The sequence below is a fragment of the Rhinoraja longicauda genome, chromosome 19 (assembly GCF_053455715.1).
Source record: "Rhinoraja longicauda isolate Sanriku21f chromosome 19, sRhiLon1.1, whole genome shotgun sequence".
Classification (NCBI taxonomy): domain Eukaryota; kingdom Metazoa; phylum Chordata; class Chondrichthyes; order Rajiformes; family Arhynchobatidae; genus Rhinoraja; species Rhinoraja longicauda.
The window spans coordinates 41,370,350-41,397,271 of record NC_135971.1 but is presented as its reverse complement, the minus strand read 5'-3'; the positions used below and the strand labels follow the sequence as shown (position 1 = coordinate 41,397,271).

The window sequence follows — 26,922 nt, the reverse complement described above, 5'->3', positions numbered from 1 at the left end:
AGAGTGTTGATTGATTATGTTACTGGGAAGGATGGATTTGTTTCATTGGGAAGCTGTGGGTTATTGGCTACAGGCAAGAATGGGAAGTTGTGGTCAAGTGTAGATCAGTCATGACCTAATTGAGCTGCAGAACAGACTTTACTCATGGCCAACAAATGCTTCATTGTTCTTGTGATTTCTACAATTAACCACGACAATCATTGCACTCTGACTTGTCTATGATTGCACTCACGTACGGTGTGTTATGACTGGATAGCATGCAAAACATAGTATTTCACCATCTTTTGATACACATTACAATAATAACCTAAATTAAACTAAACTAAACTTTAGGGAGAAGGAAGCAGAATAATGTGGCCTAGATCAGTGGATGAGTAATATGGACTAAAACATTGGTATGGACTAATTCTGCCAGAGACTTGTGGGCCTATTCCTGCTTCTCCTTTCTTGTGTTCAAGTATTTCATGTCTCTTGCTTACTGTGGTCACTGCTGTGAGTTATAACTTCTGTAACAAAAGTGAATTAGTTTAGCACTATCCAAGCAAAATTATAAGCAGACTTAAATCTGGTGTAGTGAGAGGGAAACACAGACATCTTTAGATTGATTGAAATGATTTTGGTTAAGAATTAAATTGAATTGAATAGAAATTAACATTTTGACTTTAGACTTCAGAGGAAACAGGCCCTTCGGCCCACCGAGTTCTCACTGACTCCCCGTACACACATCAACGACAATTTACAATTTTACCAACGTCAATTAACCTAAAAACCTGTACTTCTTGGAGATGTGGGAGGAAACCGGAGCACCTAGAGAAAATCAACACTGTCACAGCGAGAACATACAAACATCGTAGAGACAGCACTGGTAGTCAGGATCAATCCGAGTCTCTGCTGCTGTCGGCAGCAACTCTACCTTTCCGACACTGAGGATATCTCGAATTACAAAAGCAACATTTTGGGCTCACCACCAACCATGTGCATTCTATATATGGTACGTTAATATGGAGTTTATTGCATTGAAACAGGCCCACAAGCTTGCCCTGTCATTCAATACAATCCCTTAGTCATTCCTGATCTGATTTAATTGGTGAGCTCGCAAACGAAAGCTTTTCACTATATCGCAATGCAAGTGCCAATAATAAACCAATACCAATGCTATTGTGTAAGTTCTCCCCATATCTGAGAGATAGGTCCTTACTAAACGTGTAGACACCAGTGTCGTCTATATCCACCACGATGCGCTGCACAGTTTCAATGTCCAAACAAGCTTCCAATATAACTTCTTCACAGAATTCCATTTTGAGTTGAAAGATACAATATGGAAACATGCCCTTCAGCCAAGCATACTGATCATCCAGTCACCCCATCACACTAGTTCAATGTTGTCCCACTTTCTTGTCCATTCTCTACACAAGCTAGGGGGAATTTACAGAGGTCAATTAACCAACAACCCCACACATCTGTGGAATGTGGGAGAAAACCAGAGCACCTGGAGGGAACCCAGGTGGTCACAGGACGAACGAGCAATATCTACACAGACAGCACCTGAGGTCAGGATCTAACACAGGTCTCTGGTGCTGTGAGGCAGCAGCTCTACCAGCTGTGTACTGTGTTTGGTTTCCTTATTTTTGTTCCGCATTGGAATGATTCAAGTCAGGATATGCAATTGGATTTATGGGTCTCCTGAACCATAGAATAACGTTAGGAGCAGTTAGCAGCATAAGAATGGAGCGTTATCTGAAACGTAATTACAGTTCTAGGCAACTACGCCCTGCCATATGTTATCTATTCCATTCGCTATAGCGTGCGAAAAAAACAAAGTGCTGGAGTAACTCAGCAGGTCAGGCAACATCTCTGGAGCACATTGATGGACACTGTTTCAGATTGGGATCTTACTTTAGACTGACTATAGTGGGGATAGGAAGCTGGAAGGGAGATGGGGAGGGGGCAGACAAAGCCCGGCAAGTGATAGGGAACTAAAGGTGGGGAGAGGGTGGGGTTAATTGGCAGATGGGTGGATAAAGGCTATAGATGAAAATGAAATGTGTAGGATGGAACCGAAGATAGACACAAAATGTTGGATTTACTCAGCAGGACAGGCAATATCTCTGCAGAGAAGGAATGGTGACATTTAGAGTCGAGAGCCTTCTTCAGACTGTCAGGGAAGAGGGAGATACACAGATAAAGAATTGGTAAGTGTGAAAATTGGACAACGGGAGTGGTGATCAGGAAAAATGTAGAATAGATGATTGGTAGCTGGGAGAAGGTAACACCAAACCAGACAGGGCTAAAATGTCATCGGAGACAGTAAGACTGGTGGGAGAACTGGGAAGGGGTAGGGATGGAGAGAGAGAGAGGGAAAGCAAGCGTTACTGGAAGTTAGAGAAGTCAATGTTCGTACCACTGGGGTGACAGCTGCCGAAGCGAAATATGAGTTGCGGTTCCTCCAATTTGCGCTGGGCCTCACTCAGACAATGGAGGCCCAGGACAGAAAGGTCAGTGTGGGAATAGGAGGGGGAGTTAAAGTGTTTAGCAACCGGAAGACCAGGTAGGTTTAGGCAGACTGAGCGGAGGCGAAATAATCGCCCAGCCTGGCTTGGTCTCGCCGATGTAGAGAGATTGACACCTGGAACAGCGGATACAGTCGATGATGAGGTGCAAGTGACCTCTCTCTCCCCTGAAAAGACCGTTGTGGTCCTTGGATGGAGTCAAGTTGGGGGGGGGGGTGGAATAAGGACAGGTGTTTCACGTTGATTTCTTGCTCAGGGTTCACAATTTGCAATTATTGTATCCTTGTCTCAGACATTTTGTATTTTCATCTCTGGCCTTTGCCCGATGATCTGCCGATTAAATCAACTTCCCTTCACCTGTATCCATCTGTCGCTTGCCAGGCTTCGTCCTGCCTCCACCTCGCTTCCAGCTATCTCCCCCGTCTGCCGTCACCTATCCTTTTTCTCCAGAGATGCAGCTCGACCCGTTGAGTGACCCCAGCACTTTGTGTCTGTCGTCGCCTATCCATGCTCTCCGGAGTTGCTACCTGCCTGCTGAGTTTGGATCTTATAGAAACTTACAACATTCTTAAGGGGTTGGACAGGCTAGATGCAGGAAGATTGTTCCCGATGTTGGGGAAGTCCAGAACAAGGGGTCACAGTTTAAGGATAAGGGGGAAGTCTTTTAGGACCGAGATGAGAAAGTTTTTTTCACACAGAGAGTGGTGAATCTGTGGAATTCTGAAGAAGGGTCTCGACCCGAAACGTCACCCATTCCTTCTCTCCCGAGATGCTGCCTGACCTGCTGAGTTACTCCAGCATTTTGTGAATAAATCGATTTGTACCAGCATCTGCAGTTATTTTCTTATAGGTAGTTGAGGCCAGTTCATTGGCTATATTTAAGAGGGAGTTAGATGTGGCCCTTGTGGCTAAAGGGATCAGGGGGTATGGAGAGAAGGCAGGTACAGGATACTGAGTTGGATGATCAGCCATGATCATATTGAATGGCGGTGCAGGCTCGAAGGGCCGAATGGCCTACTCCTGCACCTATTTTCTATGTTTCTGAGTTCTACCAGTGTCTTGCTTAATTGTAAATCGGCATCTGCACCTCCTCGTGTCTCCATTGCAGTGAATTGTTCGTGCTGGTCCAATGACCTCGCTCGACAACCGGTGACGATGAGTGGTATATTTATTCTGATTGCATGGTGAGGTCCTGCTTTGATGGACTGTTGGTGAGGTTTGGCTCAGTCGCTGCATTTGACTGTAAGAGGCCGTGCGCGGAATGGTTCTGTTCCTCTTGCTGAGTTTCTTCCGCGTACAAGGGGCTCTAGCCGGTAAGTTAACGATTCTCGTTTTATTCGCTACTGGCTAAAGTGTCTTGACTTTATCTCAATCTGGACAGGAGGCGACTCGGTTTAAACAAACGCGCATTACACATTCAGTCTGAGGTTCATGCGAACGTTAAAAGGGTTTAATCACCCTGTTTCAGGACAAACCAGACTGGAGATTCTGCTTTGATTTGCACCATACCCGGTTTCCGTTGTGTAAGAAGGAACTACAGATGTTGGTTAAAGCTGATTTTAACTCGTGTAAAACAAACAGATGCGACGCGGTTCGAAACAAAAACATCTTTATATCAAGTTCTTGTTGTAAGAAATGGGATTACGATGTGGGAGAGGCGGGAAGCAGGAAAGGCCGTTGTTTGACAGGATCAAGTTCCAGATTATGGCCAACTGTCGAAAGAGGACGAGGCACAAGTACAACGCAAAATCAGTAAAAGATCAACACACACTCTGCATCTTGCTATTGACTGAGCGATAACTCCAAACGTGCGGTCGTCACGTTTACGTTGTATATAAATGATTTGGATAAGGGGATTGAAGGTTTTGTGACCAAGTTTGCAGATGATGCTAAAATAGATGGCGCCTATTTTAGGCAGTGAAGCGGAAGCAAGGACTAGGACAGGTTAGGAGAGTGGGCAGAGAAGTGGCAGATGACATTCAGTATAGCAAAGTGTGGAGTCATGCATTTTGGTAATAAGGATGTGCTGACTCTGGAGAGGGTCCAGAGGAGGTTTACAAGAATGATTCCATGAATGAGTGAGTGGGTTAGCATATGATGATCGTTTGACAACACTGGGCCTCTACTCGCTGGAGTTGAGAAGGTTGAGGGAGGAACCTCATTGAAACTTACAGAATAATGAAAAGCACAGATGGAGTGGATGTGGAAAGAATGTTTCCACTGGTGGGAGAGTCTAGGACCAGAGGACATTGCTTCAGAATTAAAGGGTGCCCTTTTAGAAAGAAGGTGAGGAGGAACCTCTTTAGTCAGAGGGTAGTTAATCTGTGGAACTCATTGGCACAGAGGGCTGTGGAGGCCAAGTTGGTGGATATTTTTAAGGCAGCGATTGACAAATTCTTGATTAGAATGGGTGTCAAGGGTTATGGGGGTGAAGGCAGGAAAATGGGATTAGGAGGCAGAGATCAGTCATGATCAAATGGTGGAGTGAACTCGATGGGCCGAGTGGCCTAATTCTACTCCTGTAACGTGAACTTGTCATTGGTAAGAGGGGAAGTGAAGCCTCCGTCTTATGAACATTTCCCCATCTTTTCACATTTACTTTGAGTCATGCAGCAGGAAAACATGCACCTCGGCCAAACTCATCCATGCTGACCAAGATGCCGCATCTAAGCTACTCCAATTTGCCCGCATTAAGCTGATTTTGTTCTCAAACATTCCTTTTTTAAATGTATTTTTTCACATATATATATAGTTTCCCATTGGGTTCTTGTTAAATCTCTTCCCTGACAATAGAATTCCAGTTTCCAGTTTAGTTTATGGTCATGTGCACCGAGGTACAGTGAAAAGCATTAGTTGCATGCAAACCAGTCAACAGAAAGAAAATATATGATTACAATCAATCCATTCACAGTGTATAGATGCATAATAAGGAAATAATGTTTAGTGCAAGGTAAAGCCAGTAAAGTCTGATCAAGGATAGTCCGAGGGTCACCAAAGAGGTAGATAGTAGTTCAGCACTGCTCTCTGGTTGTGGTAGGATGATTCAGTTGCCTGATAACAGCTGGGATGAAACTGTCCCTGAATCTGGTGGGGTGCGTTTTCACACTTATGTACCATTTGCCTGAAGGGAGAGTGGAGAAGAGGGAGTGGCCAGGGTATGATTCATCCATGATTATGTTGCTGGCCTTGCTGAGGCAGCGGGAGGTGTAAACAGAGTCAATAGAAGGGAGTCAGGAGGAATGGATGGGTAGTGGAAAGTAAATAAACATTCACTTCCTGGTTCTGATCATGTCCAACCCACTCTTCGAGGTAATACCCTCTAATCCAGGCAGCATTCTGGAGGCAGGTAAATATTTGAGGAACTGGGAACTAAGGGCTGTGGTAAACTGGCAGAGAGAGAGAAAGAAAGCTTTGGATAAATTAACTGTGACCATATTGAATGATGGTTCATGCTTAAGGGGCATAGTGGTCATCTCCAGCTCCTATTTTCTTGTGCTGATGATCTGCGCTGATTAACACAGTCACGTTTCTACTTGGAATAATTATAGTAGATATCGCATATGGTATCGCCCTTCCTCACACAGCATCTGCCATTCCTTCTGCCACACTAAATTATCATATTGGAACCAATTTGACACTTGGGTGTCTGAATGCATTTCGCAAAACCGAATAATGTCCCAGCCCTACATGTCACCCGTCCATGTTCTCCAGGGATGCGGCCTGATCCTTTGAGCTGCTCCAGAACATTTTGCCTTTTCTAATAATGGTCTCCCTGCACACTCAAACGTACCCCCCCCCCCTCGTTTGGCCATTTATAATATCAAAGTAATGCAAAAGTGGAAGTTAAAATAGAAAGGAGATAAGGAAGAATTTCTTTAGTCAGAGGGTGGTGAATCTGTGGGATTAATTGCCACTGATGGCTGTAGAGGCCAAGTCATTGGGTATGTCAAAGCGGAGATTGACAAATGTTTGATTAGTTAGGTTTAGTTTTTAGTTTAGAAAAACAGCACGGAAAAAGGCCCTTCGGCCCTACGAATCTGTGCTGACCAGCAATCCCCGCACATTAACGCTACCTACGCACACTGGGGAAAATTTACACTTGTACAAAGGCAATTAACCTACAAACCTGCACCTCTTTGGAATGTGGGAGGAAACCGAAGAACTCGGAGAAAACCCACGAGGTCACGGAGAAAACGTACAAACTCCGTACAGACAGCAGCCGTAGTTGGGATCGAACCCAGGTCTCCAGCGCTGCATGTGCTGTAAGGCAGCAACACTACCGCTGCGCCACTGTGCTGCCAGATTAGTAAGAATGTCAAAGGTCACAGGGAGAAGATAGGAGAATGTGGTTGAAAGGGAATGATAGGTCAGCCATGATTAAATGGTGGCGTAGACTCGATGGGCTGAACAACCAAAATTCACAGTTTAAAAATAAGGGTTCAAACATTCTTATGGCACCAAAACACGGTGACAATTGTGTATTGCCTCGGTTAGGTCTGCCATATGATTTTACCGAGTTGTATGTGAAACAAAGCATTTCGCTGTACCTAGGTGCATGTGAAAATAAATACCAATGAATCACTGAATTCAGTGTAGTAATGAGATGAGATCTTTTCACCCAGAGGGTAATCAGTCTTTCAAATTCTCTGCCCAAGAAGGCTGTGGGCATTCAGTCAATCAGGTGCGTGAGGCAGGGATAGGAAGATGCTTGGATACAAAAGGAATCGTAGGTTAATTCGGAAAAATGGTGTTCTGCTACAGGATCAGTTATGATCTTATAGAATATCAGTGATTGGGGACAAAGGATGAATGGCAACCTTTAGCTTGTGTTATATTTGTTCACACTCCACAAGAGAGTCAAGAAGGAGAGAGAGTCAAAAGTGTTCAATTGTCATGTTATGACTACAAAACAATGAAATGCTTGCAGCAGCATAGCAGACCTGTAAGACAATACAAACAGATAACATACTAAAAGTTCAGTAAATTGATAATTCCAATACTTATGCAAATACACCTTGAATACTTAGTTCAGCCAAAGACAGTCCATTGGTCTGCAAGGTCCAACTTGACACATTACCTTTCCATGCTCACCAGCGATGACGCCTGATCTGCTGAGTTACTCCAACAATTTGTCTTTTTTTTATTCATTATTCATAGTTGAGTTTAGTGTAGTTCATTGTTCAATATGGGAAGAATTTAATAATCTTGCAATCACATTCCAGCACGCATCTATGGAGCCATACGAAACAATGACATTATCCTTCGATGGTAATAATCTAAATTGGTGAAAGGAGAAGCAGACAAAGATATAAAGAATAACATATTTATAGCAGTTCCAATGTGGGAAAATGCTACAATGAGATTTGTAAGCACATTATTTTGTAAAATTTTACTTTGAGCAGTGTCATGGCATTACATGACAATTAGTAAAATAAACATTTAAGGTGCATCGTGAAGGAAAAATAAGAGGCTGGGATATTTAGGGAGCAATTCTACAACTTAGGCCTGCTCTTCAGATGAAGTACTTATATTTGTGAATAATCAGGAAGTTACACTGCCCCGTTCATCATGGGGACTGACCTCCCCCCCCCCCCCCCATCGAAGGGATCTATACGAGACGCTGCCTCAAAAAGGTAGTCAACATCATCACCCTGGCCACGCTCACATTACCTCCTACCATGGGGAAGAAAGTATAGGTGTTTGAAAACCATGACCTCCAGGTTCAAGAATAGCTTCCATCACCATCACGCACTTGAACACTACACAACACCAACCTCAACTGTGAAATTATATGGACTGTCTTTGGTTGCACCAAGGACTTTGAGATTTTGTTTGTATCAGTATTGAGTTTAGGAATATAAGAAAATAACTGCAGATGCTGGTACAAATCGATTTATTCACAAAATGCTGGAGTAACTCAGCAGGTCAGGCAGCATCACGGGAAAGAAGGAATGGGTGACGTTTCGGGTCGAGACCCTTCTTCAGACTGATGTCAGGGGGGCGGGACAAAAGCCGTCGAAGAGGGAGGAGAACTTCTTCAAAGTGGACATACCTTGATTTGTGTATTGTGTGTACAGACCTGTTATCCTGCTCTAAGTAAAAATCTTTGTTCCATTTCTCTGTGTATGTGTGTGCGCGCGCACACACACACACACACACACACACACACACACGCGCACACACGCACACGCACACGCGCACACGCACACACACACACACACGCACACACACACACACACACACACTTTTTGGTGTCGGGGAAACAGACATAGTTTTAAAAATATATATATATGACAATTAAGCACTCAACTCTTGACTAAAACACAAAGATGGATTGCATCGCTGGGGAAAATGCAGGGCGAGGAGCTGTGTAGAAAGGAACTGCCGATGCTGGTTTGAACCAAAGATGGTCAAAAAAAGCTGGAGTAACTCAGTGGGTCAGACAGTGACTCTGGAGAAAAGGAGTAGGTAATGTTTCGGGGCAAGACCATTCTTCAGACTGATAATCAGGGGAAAGCGAAATGAGAGATACAGATAGTGGTATAGAGAGATATCAGAACAAATGAATGCAAGATATGCTTTGAATGAAAGAGCTGTTGGTCTTAGATATTTAAATGCAGCTCCTCAGAGTTTAAGGTATGAATATTTTCCAATCAGAAAGATGATGAGTGAATGGGATGGAGCAAGTTAGCACAATGATGACAAAATCTGAAGAAGGGCCTAGACCTAAAACATCACCCATTACTTCTCTCCAGAGATGCTGCCTGTCCAGCTGAATTACTCCAGCATTTTGTATCCATCGCTAAGTGCTGGAGTAACTCAGCCGGCCAGGCAGCATCTCCGGAGAACATGGGTAGGGTCTACAGACTGAAGAAGGGATCTTGACCCGTAACATCTATCCATCATCACATATCCATGATCTCCAGTGATGCTGCTTTACCCGCTATGTTGCTCCAGCACTGTGTGTCTCTTTCTTTGTAAACCAACATTTGTCATTCCTTGTCTCCACAATGTAAATTGACTGTCATTTGTAGGTAATGATAGAATCTGGAGAGAGATGATGGGAATTTGGGAAGAATAAGAATGGGTTGGTCGAGAGTAAAGAGAATTTAATTGTCATTATACTGGCAATGGAACAATGAAATTCTTAAGCACATATTAAATATACACCCGTCCGTGATGGAATAAATTAATATTAGTAATACCAGGTAACCAGACCATAATAGTGCAAAAACAAAATGTCCTTACTGCAACCAAAATAAAGTCCATAGCAGGTCAGAGTTGTTGAGGTAAGGTTGTGGTTAGTGTTGTGCAGTGTTTAAAAGCCTGCTGCTGGTGACAAAAAGCTGTTGGAGCTCACAGTTCTCAGACTCTCTAACCTCAAAGGTAGTTCATTGGTATTTTATTTGTGGCATGTGCCAAGGAACAGTGAAATTCATTTTTGTATACAGTTTAGTACAAGTATCACTATAGATAAGCCCTTAGATACATCTTAGAAAAGCATCTCAGATACAGTACAAGTGTATAGCAGTAATACGCTGAGACAGTATACAGTGTCACCAGTTTTTGGTGCCATTTTCAAGTCCCAGTTGTTGTAAGTAGTAACAGGGTTCTTGCCCTGACCATGAGGCCCATTGTCCCAGCGTTGTTACAGGGTCAGCCTGGCCAAGCGAAGCTGTGGTGTCCTCTACTGCTGCAGGGCACAACTGGTCCATGCGCCCTGCCTCTTGGAGCGGCGTCTGGAACAGCCAAGCCCCAGGCTGCTGCAGAACCTCCAGTGCCCACTCCACCGTAGGTGCAGTGCACTCCCTCCTGCAGGCAGTCTGCCTATAAGCCATCCATCTGACTCCTTCCACTCTGGGTGGGCGAGCCGGGCCTTCCAGTTGGGTCCTCTATCCTCGGTCCACAGCGATCAGGAAATCGGCCCATGATGGATGGACCAGATCTTCCGGGCAAATTCCCGGTCCAGGGTGGCCGGCCCTGAGAGTATGGCCAGGGTGGTGTGGGTCTCTGATGATATTAGCTGTCTTTCTGAGGCAGCACCTCCTGTAGATCCATTCAATAGTGGGATGGAATGGTATGAAGTGAGTGCATCATGGTCAGAATGGACTCTGGTGGCTGAAGGGTCTGTTTGTGTGTCTCTGTGACTCTATGTGTGGATAATGCTTCGAAAGTGTAAGAGTACGCGAAGGTGCATTCTAAATAATGGCATGCACATATCATTGAAAACAGGGCCCTCAATGTATTGATTTGTAAAATGCTAAATCATCATTTCATTGCAGGGGACTAGAGTTTAATGCTCGGCAATCCAAATAAACACTTGTTCATGTCTATGGAGAGTTTTGCAGACTGCTCCGATTACAAAAAATTAATACATAAAGGAAGTGGGGTAGATACATGAATGTATATTCCTCCTATCCAGAGATGCTGCCTGCTCCGCTGAGTTACTCCAGCATTTCGTCTCTAACTTTGGTGTAATTCAGCATCTGCAGTTCTTCCGTCCCCAAATACAAGAAGGGTCCTGACAATGGGTTCTGTTTGTATGGAGTTTATACGTTCTCCCTGTGACCATTCGGGTTTCCTCTGGGTGCTCCGGTTTCCTCCCACATTCCAAAGATTTGTGGGTTTATTGGCCTCTGGAAATTGCCCCTACTGTGCAGGATGTGAAACAGGGAGAACATAGAACTAGTGTATGGGTGATTGATGGTCAGCGCAGACTGAGTGGGCAGGAAGGCCTGTTTCCATGTTAATAAAGATTGGTGAGCATGATACCAGAATTCAAACGTTACAGAGAGACAAACACATTTTAGTTTGTTCAGACAGGAACACCCAAGAATGTTTTTATTCAAAGAGAACAACAAAGTAATAAAGGTTTGCAGGTACCAAGTCCAACAGTGAGCAAAGCTTAATCTAATCTTATACTTAGAACATTGTAGAAGTAGGGCATTCAGCACAGGGAGGCTATCTCATTTGGGGGGGGACGAAAACAAAGGGGGAACTGTGGGGGTGGGAGCGCCACTGAGAACGAAGGGGGAACTGTGGGGATGGGGTCTGCTGCCATGTGCGGCAGCAGGCAGTGGATAGGATCGTTCGGTACTTTTGTAACTTTGTCTGCGCCAACACATGGCGACGCTTGTGTACTGCCCATGTTCACTTTAGTTTATTGTCACGTGTACCGATGTACAGTGAAAAGCTTTTTGTTGCGTGCTAACCAGTCAGTAGAAAGACAACACATGATTACAATCAATGCATTTACAGTGTAGAGATACATGATAAGGGAATAATGTTTAGTGCAAGGTGAAGCCAGCAAAGTCCGGTCAAGGATAAGCCGAGGTTGTATGGAAAACAAAGCATTTCACTATACCCAGGTACCCTAGGTACAAGTGACAATAAAATATAATTCCTTCATTCTTTCATTCATCAGTCCTACCCCCCCCTGTCCCCAACTTATTTTCCATAACCATGGAACAGTGTCACACATGACTGCCAATGCTCCTTTGATTCTTTTTTTTGCCATTAACCTGTGATGAGCTGGTTAATGGGTTTTGTGAAGTACAGCACAGTGGTGCAATGGTAGAGTTGCTGCCTCATAGCGCCAGAGACCCAGGTTGAATCCTGACCTCGGGTCCATCTGTGGAGTTTGCACGTTTTCCCTCTGACCATGTAGGTTTCCTCCGGGTGATCCGGTTTCCTCCCACACCCCAAAGACATGCAGGTTTGTAGGTTAAATGGCCTATGTAAAATGCCCCTGGTGTGTAAGTAATGGATGAGAAGGTGGAAAGACTAGTGTGAATGGGAGATCAATGGTCAGCATGGACTCAGTGGGCCGAAGGGCCTGTTTCCATGCTGTAACTAACCTAAAAACCAATAAGATTACCGATGTATTGCAAGCGGCTAGTTAAACTACTGAAGACGGGTCCTGACTGAAAATGTTACCTGTCCATTCCATCCACAGGTGCTGCCTGGCTCACTGAGTTCACTGCTCACTGCATGCCAAAATGTTCATAGTTTGCAGAGTTGTAAATGATACTAATTCATTAATGCATGCAGGAATAGTAATAAAAATGCAGAAAATGTTGGCAATATGCAGCAGGTCAGGCCACATCTGTGGGAAGGAAAGCAGAGCTAATGTTTCAGGCCAGAGACCCTTCAGGACTGGAAAGGAGGAAAAAGAAGAAACGAGGAACTGAAGATGCTGGTTAACAAAAAAAAGAAACAGTGCTCGAATGACTCAGTGGGACAGGCAGCACTACTGGAGAACGTGGGATAGTGATGATTCGGGTCGGGATCATTTTTCAGACTGATTGTGGGGCAAATAAAGCTGGAAGAGAGGAGGGGCAGGACAAAGTATGGCAGATGATAGGTGATAGATACCACAACGAGAGAGCAGCCCTAAACTATCTGCCTCATTGGTGACCCTCGGACTTTCTTTGATCGGACTTTACTGGCTTTACCTTGCACTAAATGTTGTTCCCTCATCATGTATCTCGACACCTTTAGTGGTTTCATTGTAATCGTGTATTGTCTTTACGCTGGCTGGTTAGCACGCAACAAAAGTTTTTCGCTGTACCTCGTTACACATGACAATAAACTAAACTAAAATGTTGTAGAGAGGGTTTTCCGACAGGCAAATGGTTGGACAAAGGCCAGAGAAGAAAAGGGATTAACGAATGGTGAATTGTGAAAATAGAGGAATGGATAAAGGTGACGGGGGAGGGCAGAGGTAGATGCAAGTTAAGATGGGGCACAGGGGAGGGGAAGAAATGAGGGGTTAGGTTTACAATCTATTTGTAAACACAGAACAATGCTGCACAAGGCAGGATGTATAGGAAGGAACTGCTGATAACCAAAGAAAGACACAAAAAGCTGGAGTAACTCAGCGGGCCAGGCAGCATCTCTGGAGAGAAGGAATCGGTGACGTTTTGGCTCCAGACCCTTCTTCGCCCATGAGATCTAGGCCGACTGTGATGCCTGTTTAAATTAATTCCACGTCACCATGTGGTCTATACCCCTCTATTTCCTGCCTGCTCATGTGTGTGTGTCTGTAAATCCACAACAATTGTGCTGTAGTATTGGCATTCACGTGTCCTAGGAGTGTGTTCCAGGCACCTACCACTTTCTGTGTCCCAAAGTAGCCTCTTTTGCATCGGCATAGACTAGACGACCATTTAAAAAAGCACTTGCATTCTGTCTGTCAATGCCTGCTGGTACTCCCAGCTGCTAGCCCTTTTAACTCTCCTTCCCATTACCAGACCGACCTTTCTGTCTTTAGCTTCCATTGCCAGAGTGAGGGCACATGCAATCTGGAGGAACAGCACTCCATATTCTACTTGGATAGCTTATATTCCAATGATATGAACATTGAATTTTTCAATTTGAGCCAATACCCTCTCCTTCCTCCCCTCTCCCGCTCCCACCCCCACCCTTCCCCCCACTTCCGCTCTTTCCTGTCCATCCTGATGTGCACCTATTTCTCCCACTTCCTCCCACCCTCCCAGTCACTCAATTCCTTTTCCCTTTGATTACGCATCCCCCCATCTCACTTCTCTCATTGTACTTTCATCCCCATCTTTCTCCTCCCCCTGTCTCCTTCCACCTATGGCCCTTCCTCTGGCTTTAGATTTTGCTCATCTTATCTCGTTACCTGACACCCTTTGCCTCCTGTCTAAGAAGGAACGGCAGATGCTGGTTTAAACCGACACAAATTGGTGGAGTAACTCAGCGGGACCGGCAATATCGCTGGAGGGAAGGAATGGGTGACGTTTCCAAACATCATCCATTCCTTCTCTCCAGAGACGCTGCCTGCCCTGCTGAGTTACTGCAGCATTTTGTGTCTATCTTAGGGGTAGAGATTTTTCACCGCGGTAGTTATCTGGAATGAGCTGCAGGGGAGATGATGGAGGCAGATATAATCACTATGTCTATAAAACATTTGGACTTTTGGTCGGAAAGACAGGGAGGGATAAGGGCATAATTCATGTAAGTGTAGATAAGCAACACAGTCAGCGTTGTTGTGTAGACAAGTGTAGACAAGATGGGGCAAAAGATCCTGTTTGTATGCTGCACGATTCAGTTTATTTTACGATTCTTTCTGTGGTTTTCATGTTGCTATCTCTATTAACCAGAATAAGCACTGAAAATGACTATCAAGCAGTATACACTGGAGAGAACACGGCCTAAACCAAAGGAAGTGTGATAAGTAAGATACGTTATTTAGTTTTTTTTAGTTTAGTTTAGATATATAACGGGGAAACAGGCCCTTCGGCCCACCGAGTCTGCACTGACCAGCGACTAACCCGCACACAAACACAATCCTACGCACACTATCCTCTGCACACAAGGGACAATTTTACACATTAATCAAGCCAATTAACCTACAAACCTGTACATCTTTGGAGTGTGGGAGGAAACCAAAGATCTTGGAGAAAACCCATGCAGTTCACAGGGAGAAGAGAATTGGCCTCCACTGCCTTCTGAGGTAGAGAATTCCACAGATTCACAACTCACTGACTGAAAAAGTTTTTCCTCATCTCAGTTCTAAATGGCCTAACCCTTATTCTTAAACTGTGGCCCCTTGTTCTGGACTTCCCCAACAATGGGAACATGTTTCCTGCCTCTAACGTGTCCAACCCCTTAATAATCTTATGTGTTTCGATAAGATCTCCTCTCATCCTTCTAAATTCCAGTGTATACAAGCCTAGTTTGGGCGGCACGGTGGCGCAGCGGTAGAGTTGCTGCTTTACAGCGAATGCAGCGCCGGAGACTCAGGTTCGATCCTGACTACGGGTGCTGCACTGTAAGGAGTTTGTACGTTCTCCCCGTGACCTGCATGGGTTTTCTCCGAGATCTTCGGTTTCCTCCCACACTCCAAAGACGTACAGGTATGTAGGTTAATTGGCTGGGTAAATGTAAAAAAAAAAAATTGTCCCTAGTGGGTGTAGGATAGTGTTAATGTGCGGGGATCGCTGGGCGGCACGGACTTGGAGGGCCGAAAAGGCCTGTTTCCGGCTGTATATATATGATATGATATGATAGTTGCTCCAGTCTTTCAACATATGACAGTCCCGCCATTCCGGGAATTAACCTAGTAAACCTACACTGCACGCCCTCAATAGCAAGAATATCCTTCCTCAAATTTGGAGACCAAAACTGCACACAGTACTCCAGGTGAGGTCTCAGTAGGGCCCTGTACAGCTGCAGAAGAAACTCTTTGCTCCTATACTCAACTCCTCTTGTTATGAAGGCCAACATTCCATTGGCTTTCTTCACTGCCTGCTGTACCTGCATGCATCCTTTCAGTGACTGATGCACTAGGACACCCAGATCTCGTTGTACGTCCCCTTTTCATAACTTGACACCATACTCTGCCTTCCTATTCTTGCCACCAAAGTGGATAACCTCACACTTATCCACATTGAACTGCATCTGCCATGCATCCGCCCACGCACACAACCTGACCAAGTCACCCTGCAACCTCATAGCATCTTCCTCACAGTTCACACTACCACCCAGCTTTGTATCATCTGCAAATTTGCCAACTTAGTGTTGTCTTGTTTTGTTTGGGTGCAAATTCTATGGGAACGCTTTCCCAAAAATGTTGATAATGAGGTAGAAACGAAGAACTGCAGATGCTGGTTTGTACCAAAGAATGTCACAAAGTGCTGGAGTAACTCAACGGGTCAGGCAGCATCTCTGCGCTGCCCTAGCAGCTGCAGCTCACCTGTAGTCCGTCTGTCTTTGTGTTTTATGTTGTTTTTTTGTCTTGATTGTAGTTTTTAGATGTGATGTAGTTTTTTTGTGGTTGTGTACTATGTGTGGTGTGGGTGGGGGGGGGGGGGTGGTGAGTGTGAAGTAATCTCTTCCGAACGGAGACGACACATTTTTCTGGGTGTTGTCTCCGTTCTCGCTGCGGTCTACCATTGGCCAAACACCTGGAGCTGGCGGCCTCCACCTGGGACCACCTGGGCTCTGGTTCGCAGAGCCCGCGGACCGGACTTACCATCTGCGGAGCTGGCTGCCTTCGGAGGCTGTGGGGGCGCTGTGAGTGCGGCTGCGACTTGCCTCCGGAAGGCTTCGGCGCGGGCCGCGTGGATGTCGGAATCTCGCAGGCCCCTGGGTGGGGGCCGACATCGGGAGCTCCGGCAGCGGCAGCGTCTTCGCCCGCCCCGAATCGCGGGGCTTGGGTCGGCCCGCTGCGGACCTTTCACGGTCCGGCGCGGCCTGGAACGTGGCAACTTCAACAGCCTGACCGCGGGAGAAGACGGCAGGAGAAGAGAAAAGACATTATGGCCTTCCATCACAGTGAGGAGGTGACTGGAGGAGACTCACTGGGATGGATGTTTCTTTTTTTTTGTTTTGTGTTTGAAACGTCATCCAGCCTTTTTCTCCAGAGACATGTTGCCTGACCCACTGAGTTACTTTAGCACTTTGTGCTCAAGGTTGATAATGAGTTGTTCAATCCTGATGTTTTTGTGTGATGTTTATCTCTGCATGTTCCCAAGGGTAGACAGTGAGAATTAACAGTGGAGAAACTAGTTTAGCAGGAAATCTGTGGTATTTGATGAAGTGTGAATGTGGGGCCTCTCCAGTGAGATGATAGGGGAAAGCTCTGACAAAGGGCAATGTGGTGAGCTATTAGAAGGTCATCAGGAAGCAGAAGGTAAATGTTACATTGGTATTTTTACAGTCTGCTATTGATGTACTGGCGTGGTGCAAACCGATTTGGACAACCTGTTTTATAATTGCTGCTCAAGACGATTTAGAGATACAGCGCAGAAATGGACCCTTCAGCTCACAGAGTCCATGCTGACCAGCAATCCCTGTACACACGAGGGACAATTTATAATCTTTACCAAAGTCAATTAACCTACAAACATGTATGTCTTTGGAGTGTGGGAGGAAATTGGAGCACCCAGGAAAAACCCACGCAGTTACGGTAGAACATTAAATCTCCATGCAGACAGCACCCATGGTCAGGATTGAACCTGGGTCTTTGGTGCTGTAAGGCAGCAACTCTACCACAGTGCCACTGTGTCACCCTGATTAGACTAATCAACTGAAGGTTATGATTTATAAATATGACGTGGTGCAACTAATTGAGCTGTGGAGAGTGCAGCACAGAAACAAGCTTCTTAAAGGGTTGACGGTGGATATGCAATGGAAGGCATTTAAAGACCGCATGGATGAACTACAACAATTGTTCATCCCAGTTTGGCAAAAGAATAAATCAGGGTAGTGCATCCGTGGTTAACAAGGGAGATTAGGGATAGTATCAAAACAAAAGATGAAGCGTACAAATTAGCAAGAAAAGGCAGCCTACCAGAGGACTGGGAGAAATTCAGATTCCAGCAGAGGAGGACAAAGGGCTTAATTAGGAAAGGGAAAATAGATTATGAAAGAAAAATGGCAGGGAACATAAAAACCGACTGCAAAAGCTTTTATAGATATGTGAAGAGAAAAAGATAAGTTAAAACAAATGTAGGTCCCTTGCAGTCAGAAACAGGTGAATTGATCATTGGGAACAAGGACATGACAGACCAATTGAATAACTACTTTGGTTCTGTCTTCACTAAGGAAGACATAAATAATCTGCCGGAAATAGCAGGGGACCGGGGGTCAAATGAGATGGAGGAACTGAGTGAAATCCAGGTTAGTCGGGAAGTGGTGTTAGGTAAATTGAATGGATTAAAGGCCGATAAATCCCCAGGGCCAGATAGGCTGCATCCCAGAGTGCTTAAGGAGGTAGCCCCAGAAATAGTGGATGCATTAGTGATAATTTTTCAAAACTCTTTGGATTCTGGAGTAGGTCCTGATGATTGGAGGGTAGCTAATGTAACCCCACTTTTCAAAAAGGGAGGGAAAGAGAAAACGGGGAATTACAGACCAGTTAGTCTAACATCGGTAGTGGGGAAAATGCTAGAGTCAGTTATTAAAGATGGGATAGCAGCACATTTGGAAAGTGGTGAAAGTCAGCATGGATTTATGAAAGGTAAATCATTTCTGACGAATCTTATAGAATTTTTCGAGGATGTAACTAGTAGAGTGGATAAGGGAGAACCAGTGGATGTGTTATATCTGGACTTCCAGAAGGCTTTCGACAAGGTCCCCCATAAGAGATTAGTATGCAAACTTAAAGCACACGGTATTGTGGGTTCAGTATTGATGTGGATAGAGAACTGTCTGGCAGACAGGAAGCAAAGAGTAGGAAAAAATGGGTCCTTTTCAGAATGGCAGGCAGTGACTAGTGGGGTACAGCAAGGATCAGTGCTGGGACCCCAGCTATTTACAATATATATTAATGATTTGGACGAGGGAATTGAATGCAACATCTACAAGTTTGTGGATGACACGAAGCTGGGGGGCAGTGTTAGCTGTGAGGAGGTTGCTAGGAGGCTGCAACGTGACTTGGATAGGTTAGGTGAGTGGGAAAAGGCATGGCAGATGCAGTATAATGTGGATAAATGTGAGGTTATCCACGTTGGTGGCAAGAACAGGAAAGCAGAATATTATCTGAATGGTGGCCGCTTAAGAGAAGGGGAGATGCAACGAGACCTGGGTGTCATGGTACACCAGTCATTGAAAGTAGGCATGCAGGTGCAGCAGGCAGTGAAGAAAGCGAATGGTATGTTGGCATTCATAGCGAGGGGATTTGAGTATAGGAGCAGGGAGATTCTGCTGCAGTTGTACAGGGCATTGGTGAGACCACACCTGGAGTATTGCGTGCAGATTTGGTCTCCTAATCTGAGGAAAGACATTCTTGCCATAGAGGGAGTACAGAGAAGGTTCACCAGATTGATTCCTGGGATGGCAGGACTTTCATATGAAGAAAGACTGGATAGACTCGACTTGTACTCGCTGGAATTTAGAAGATTGAGGTGGGATCTTATAGAAACTTACAAAATTCTTAAGGGGTTGGACAGGCTAGATGCAGGAAGATTGTTCCCGATGTTGGGGAAGTCCAGAACAAGGGGTCACAGTTTAAGGATAAGGGGGAAGTCTTTTTGTACAGAGATGAGAACGGTTTTTTTCACACAGAGAGTGGTGAATCTGTGGAATTCTCTGCCACAGAAGGTAGTTGAGGCCAGTTCATTGGCTATATTTAAGAGGGAGTTAGATGTGGCCCTTGTGGCTAAAGGGATCAGGGGGTATGGAGAGAAGGCACGTATGGGATACTGAGTTGGATGATCAGCCATGATCATATTGAATGGCGGTGCATGCTCGAAGGGCCGAATGGCCTACTCCTGCACATATTTTCTATGTTTCTATGTTTCTAAGCCCTTTGACCCACCAAGTCCTTGCTAACCATTTTGGTACCCGATCTCTTTTAATCCTCCTGATATTTGCAATACCCAACCCTCGATTTTACTATTTAACGACACACGGAGTAATATATTGTGAACCAAATAACTGTCGTGACTTGCCTTTGCGGGTGGAATATCTGAATATCATATTTCCAAATGTTGATCAGTATGGGCAGGTGGGGCAGCGATAGAGTTGTTGCCTTAAAGCGCCAGAGCCCCGGGTCCAATCCTGACTATGGGCGCTGGTATCACAATCTCTTACCTCGATACCTTCGATTTGTGCCAGCATCTGCAGTTATTTTCCTACACAACCTGACTTTGGGCGCGTTCTGTATGGAGTTTCTACATTCTCACCGTGACCTGTGTGTATTTTCTCCAAGATCTGCGGTTTCTTCACACACTCCAAAGACAAACAGGTTTGTAGGTTAATTCGCTTGATATAAATGTAAATGGTCCTTTGTGTGTAGGATAGTGTTAATGTGCGGGGATCATTGCGGACTCGTTGGGCCGAAGGGCCTGCTTCCTCGCTGTATCTCAAGGTTCAAGGTTTCAAGGTCAGTTTATTGTCACATGTACCAATTAAGATACAGTGAAGTTCGAATTACCAAACAGCCATACTATAAAAAAGCAACACAACTACATAAAGGTTAATGTAAACATCCACCACAGTGGATTCCCCACGTTCCTCACTGTGATGGAAGGCAATAAAGTCCAATCTCTTTCCTCTTTATTCTCCCGCGGTCGGGGCAGTTGAACCACCCGCAGTCAGGGCGCTTGAAGCTCCAGCGGCCGGCGGTTTAAGCTCCTGCGTCGGGACGGTCGAAAGCTCCTGCAGCTTGGATTTCCCCTAAGTCGGTCTCTGACCAGGGACCGCAAGCTCCACGTTGTTAGAATCCACATGCACCCACGGTGGAGCTCCGAGGTCGATCCCTGGCAAACGGATTGCCAGCTCCGTGATGTTAAGTCCGCAGGCTCCCACGATGGAGCTCCCGGTCGATCTGCAGCAAAGGCCGCCAACTCCTCAATGTTAGGCCGCAGTGCGGACGGTGATATGATGCAGAAAAAAAATTGCATCTCCGTCGAGGTAAGAAATTTGAAAAAGCTTCCCCCAACTCCCCCCCCCCCCCCCCCTCACCTCCCACATTAGACAAGCAAAAGAACACTAAAAAACATACATTTAACACAAACAAAGCAGGTACAAAGAAGGAAAGGACAGACAGACTGTTGGTGAAGAAGCCATTGCTGGCGCCACCCGGTGGTTCAAACCCAAGGTTTCAAGGTCAATTTATTGTCACATGTACCAATTAAGATACAGTGAAATTTGATTTATCAGACAGCCATACAAAGTGAAAAGCAACGAGACACACAACCATTTAAATTTTAACATAAACATCCACCACAGCGGATTCCACATTCCTCACTGATGGAAGGCAATATTGTGCAAACTTCTTCCTCTTTGTTCTCCCGCGGTCGGGGCAGTCGAACGATCTGCAGTCGGGGCGATCAACGCCCTGCAGCTGATGATCGAAGCTCCTGCGTCGGGGTGATTGAAGCTCCCGTGTCGCGGTGGTTGAAACACTCTCCGCGGCATGGAGCTCCCGAGTCGGCCTCTTCTTACCAGAGACCGCGGGCATCACAATGTTAAAGTCCTCATGCCCTGTGGTTGGAGCTTCGATCCCCAGCAAAGAGATTACAATCATAGAGCATAGAAACAGGCCCTTCAGCCCAGCTTATCTATGCCGCCCAAGATGCCCCACCTACCCTTGACCCACCTACCTACATTTTAGTATAAGAAAATAACTGCAGATGCTGGTACAAATCGATTTATTCACAAAATGCTGGAGTAACTCAGCAGGTCAGGCAGCATCTCGGGAGAGAAGGAATGGGTGACGTTTCGGGTCGAGACCCTTCTTCAGACGCTTAGTTTAATTTATTATTAATGTCACGTGTACTGTTTTACAGTGAAAATGTTTCTTGTGTGCTATCCAGACAGCGAAAAGACTATACATGATTACAATGAAGCCATTCACAATGTATAGATACAGGATAAAGGGTATAATGTTTAGTGCAAAGTAAGTCCGATTGGTGTTTCGCAGATTTCTCTCCAAACCTTTCCTGTCCATAGAAATTTCTATTATTTGACAATATTGTATTATTTGATTCATGCCTAGGGCCTCACACTCTGATCTATTACTACACCCTGAACCACGCGAGTACTCATCTACCAGAATACAGTGTCGTGGGAGTTCTGGACGGTTGTGAGATACAGTATTATGACAAAAACATGGTCATTACAGTTCCAAGACAGAAATGGATGGCGGCTGCATTTGACAGGCGCTACTGGGTGACAAATACAGTCGATGAAAATGGTTTCCATGGAATCATCAAAGGGCAAGTCGATGAATGGATGCAGAGGCATAACGAAACAGCAAGTTAGTCCATTCATTTGAATAGATTTGGATTGTGATCAATGTAAATTTAAAAAATCTCAAATAAATTTCTCACTGTACCAGGTTTGATCCTGAACTCGAGCGAGTTTACACGTTCTCCCTGTGACCACACATATTTCCTCCAGGAGTTCCGGTTTCTTTCATCCCATATCTTGAAAACGTGAGGGTTTGTAGGTTAATTGGGCTGTGTAAGGTACTCTCGTTGTGCTGAGAATGGGTGAGAAAGTAGGATAACATAGATGTGTAGGAAGGAACTGCAGATGCTGGTTTATAGCGAAGATAGGCACAAAGTGCTGGAGTAACTCGGCGGAACAGGCAGCGTCTCTGGTTAGAAGGAATGGATGACCTTTCGGGTCGAGACAATAGACAATAGGAGGAGGCCATTCGGCCCTTCGAGCCATGCACCGCCATTCAATGTGATCATGGCTGAGTGTCTCCCCTGTCTGAGGAAGGGTCTCAACCGGAAACGTCAACCATTTGTTCTATCCAGAGATTCTACGTGTTCTACTGAGTTGCTCCATTATTTTGTGTCTATTTTGGGATAACATAAAACTAGTGTGAATGGATGATCGATGGTCGGCATGGACTTGGTGGGCTGAATGGCCCGTTTCCATGCTGAGTCTCTAATCTAAGAACTGCAGACCCTGGAAATGTGAAATAAAATCCAAAAATGCCATTGGCTGATGGCTTAATCGTCAGCTTATCATCATGGCAACCTGGCATTACCCTGTGAGGGATACTCCCTATCAGGGATACTTCCAACCATACCTCCCACTCCTGTATGCAACTTACACATTTTCACAATTCTGAAGCATTAATTCTGTTTCTCTTACCATAGGTTCTGTTGAACCTGCTGTGTTTCCAGCATTTTACAAATTATTGAAATGTTGGTGGCTTATTGTTAAAATCCCTTGCATACCTCACCAATTGTCTTCACTTTTATTGACTGAATGTTGTGTGATATATTTAAAGGATAACCTAAAGGGCATGGTGGCGCAGCGGCAGAGTTGCTGCCTCACAGTGCCAGAGACCTGGGGTTGATCCTGCCCTCAGGTGCTGTCTGTGCAGAGTTTGTACGTTCTCCCCGTGACCTGTGTGGGTTTTCCCCGGGTGCTCCGGTTTCCTCACGCACTCCAAAGGCATACAGGTTTGTAAGTTAATTGACTTTGATAAAGATTATAATTTGTTCCTAGTGTGTAGGCTAGTGCTTGTGTATGGGGATCACTGGTCGGTGCGGACTCTGTGGGCTGAAGGGCCTGTTTTCGCACTGCATCTCTAAATTATCTTGAGCAGCAATTGTAAAATAGGCTGTCCAAATCCATCTGCACCACTCTTGTCCATTGATAATATTTGCCATTGGACATGTTTTATATTGTAAGTCAATAAGTCCTATCACCAATACAGTGTTAATTCAATGACATTCGTAGTGTATCATTGAACAAAGGAGGACTTGGCATGAGGGAACCACCGTGAGGGGGGTGGGGGGAGGTGGAAGAACAAAGGAAGACCTGTAGGATACTTTATAACTTTGTCGGTGTCCTTCATGTGAAGACTCTTTGCATACCTTGGGTATGCAAAACAATGAATTTCAATGACAGAGGGAATGAATCACCAAGGTGGCTAAGGAAACGTCAACAAAATGTACCAGCATCAAAACTGAGCTACGCGTGCACCTCGAGTACAAGTAATTCGGAATGGGATCAACAAAGAATGTGAAGCAAATTGGCCAAAAGAGGAGCTGTGGACATGGATTAAGTCAGGCATTAAGATGTGTAGGGATTGTATCTGGAGACACAGAGACATGGTCAAGCCAGTCTCGCCACAAGCATCAATGTCATTCCTTGCCCAACAAATCCACTCATGGGGTCATCTCAACCCCTGCACCCCACCCCTCCTCCTCCAGCAAATGGCTGCCCAATTCCAAACTACCTGGTGGGTATGAGGTTTTCGGAAACATGCTCAACAGGTAGCTGAGCGATGTGCAATGTGCCAGTATAACAAATCATGACTTGCAAACGGTAATGCCAACATTAGGACCCCCAGCAGCAGCTGGCCCACTCCAGCACCTACAGCTTGACTGTGTTTCTCTTTCAAAATCCTAGGGTTTTATTGACGTTTTTTAGTTTAGTTTAGAGATGAATCCGCGCTGACCAGCGATCTTTGGTTTCCTCCCATACTCCAAAGACATACAGTGACTCCTATGATTTATGTATGAGTTATTTAATCACCAGTTCAAGTGAGGATGAAGGTGGAGGATGGCAAAGGAAGGTGAGCTTGCATAACCAAAACGGTTGTAACTTTAGTCAAAAAGAAAAAAAGTGCATGCCAGGTTCAGGAGGATGAAATCAGACAGGAGCTTTGAGGAATGTAAAGAAAGGAGGGAATAACTCAAGTGGGTGAGTAGAGGGTGGCTCAGTGGAGCAATGGGAGAGTTGCTGCCTTACAGTGCATGCAGCACCGGCGACCTGGCTTTGATCCTGACTACGGGTGCTGCCTGTACGGAGTTTGTACGTTCTCCCCGTGACCGTGGGGGGTTTCTCCGAGATCTTCGGTTTCCTCCCACACTCCAAAGACATACAGGTATGTAGGTAAATTGGCTTGGTATAAATGTAAATGGTCCCTAGTGTTGGCTGAAGGGCATGTTTCTGCGCTGTATCTCTAAAGCTTAAAACTACAGGGGCCAATAGAGACCACAAAGTGGGTTTGGCGAGTCGGATTGCAGTAAGTCCCACATCTTTTTCTATCTATATTTAAAACACGAGGGAGAAGGTGGGATTGCTCAAGGATATAGAATGGATTATGTGCTTGGAGTTTGTGGATGTAGGCGAGGTACAAAACAAATACTTTGCATTTGGTTTCACCAAGAAAGACATGGAGAATAGAGAGATCAGTGTGGAGAATACTAACATGCAGGGGCACTATGAAGTTAAGCAAGAGGAGGTGTTGGGGTAACTTGAAGAGCATTAAGGTGGATAAATCCCCAGGATAGAGGAGTGTAGCGGAACGACAAATATTCAGGCTGTAGTTCAGTGACCAGTAGAGTTCTGCAGGGATCTATGCTGTGACCTTTGTTACTTGCGACATATATAAATTACTTGGAACCAGGTGCTCAGAAATTACCCCAGTCATAACAATTAATCAAATCATTATTTTGTTTTTCTTTCAGATTATCACTATGTTCAAGGGCAGTTTGGTTGTGAGGTGAACGATCGCAGTCCCAATGTAGGGATATTGAAGTTGGCTTATGACGGAAGATATGCATTTAGTTTTGATAAGGACAAACTAAAGTGGACGGTGCATGATCCAGTGGCTGAGTCCTTCAAAGAGAAATGGGACAAGAATGAAAAAATGAACCGTTATTTCAAGAGCTTGTTAGAAAATGACTGTGTGGATTTATGGAAAACATACTATGCAATTGGAAAAACATACCTGACCAGAAAAGGTGAGTTCGCAACAAAGAGTGTTGTTTTGTGATGGTAGGCAATGAGAAATATTTCACTCTGAGGCAATGAGTAATATTATCTCTGACCCAATAATGACAGAGGGAAAGGTCGTTTGGCCCATTGAGTCGAAGCTAGTTTTCAATGCAATGTCACCAAACTGTTCCACAGCTCTCTCTCTCACAACTTGCGCTCAGCTCCCTCTGATTCTCCTTTCAATCAGCTGCAGTATGGATAATTTGAAATGTCCAACTAACTCACTGGCATGTCTTTGGTATGTGGGACAAAACTGGAGCACATGGTGGAAGCCAACTGAGTCATCAGGTCATTAGTGATAGGAGCAGAATTAGAACATTCGGCCCATCAAGTCTACTCTGCCATTCAATCATGGCTGATCTATCTCTCGCTCCTAACCCCAGTCTCCAGCCTTCTCCCCATATCCCCTGACACACATACTAATCAAGAGTCTATCTATCTATGCCTTAAAAATATGCATTGATGGCCTCCACAGCCTTCTGTGGCAAATAATTCCAAGATTCACCACCCTCTGACAAAATACATTCCTCCTCATTCCCTTCCTAAATGAATGTCTTTTAATATTGAGACTATGACCTCTAGTTGTAGACTATCCCACCAGTGGACACATCCTCTCCACTTCCATTCTATCCATGTCTTTCACTATTTGGTATGTTTCAATGAGGTTCTCCCTTATTCTTCTAAACTCCAACGAATGCAGGCCCAGTGCCATCAAACGCTCATCATATGTTAACCTGTTTATTTCTAGGATCATTCTTGTAAATCTCCTCTGGACCCTCTCCAGAGCCAACACATCCTTCCTCAGATACGGTGCCCGAAATTGCTCGCAATACTCCAAGTGCGGCCTGACCAGTGCCTTACAGAGCCTCAGCGTTACACCCCTGTTTGACAGGGAGAAAGTATGATTGATGTCTTTCATATTACTTAACCATGGCTTTTCTTGACCACAGTTGACAGCCCCTAATGGGTTCTATATCACACATCTCTATAGAGCACAGTGTTCAGCTTCAGAGAGCAAAATGTAAACGAGATGTGCAGATCAAGACCTAGAATGCACTACCAGGAGTGGTGGTAGAGGCGGACATGATAATGGTGCTGAAGAAGGTTTTGGACAGGCTGATGGAGATGCAGGAAATACAAGGATATGGATCACATGCAGGCAGTGGAGATTAGTTTGGGTGTATTT

General features: G+C 45.0%; 1 protein-coding gene across 1 annotated transcript in view; it reads left to right on the top strand.

Annotated features, from left to right (window-relative positions):
- The first annotated feature begins 3,726 nt into the window (after nt 1-3,726).
- Nucleotides 3,727-26,922, top strand: part of LOC144602798 (class I histocompatibility antigen, F10 alpha chain-like) — a 38,064-nt gene continuing 14,868 nt past the window's right edge. The window contains exons 1-3 of the mRNA XM_078415925.1: nt 3,727-3,823; nt 21,982-22,242; nt 25,427-25,702. Of these exons, the coding sequence (XP_078272051.1) occupies nt 3,772-3,823; nt 21,982-22,242; nt 25,427-25,702 (589 nt within the window). The 5' untranslated portion in view covers nt 3,727-3,771. The remainder of the gene's footprint in view (nt 3,824-21,981; nt 22,243-25,426; nt 25,703-26,922) is intronic.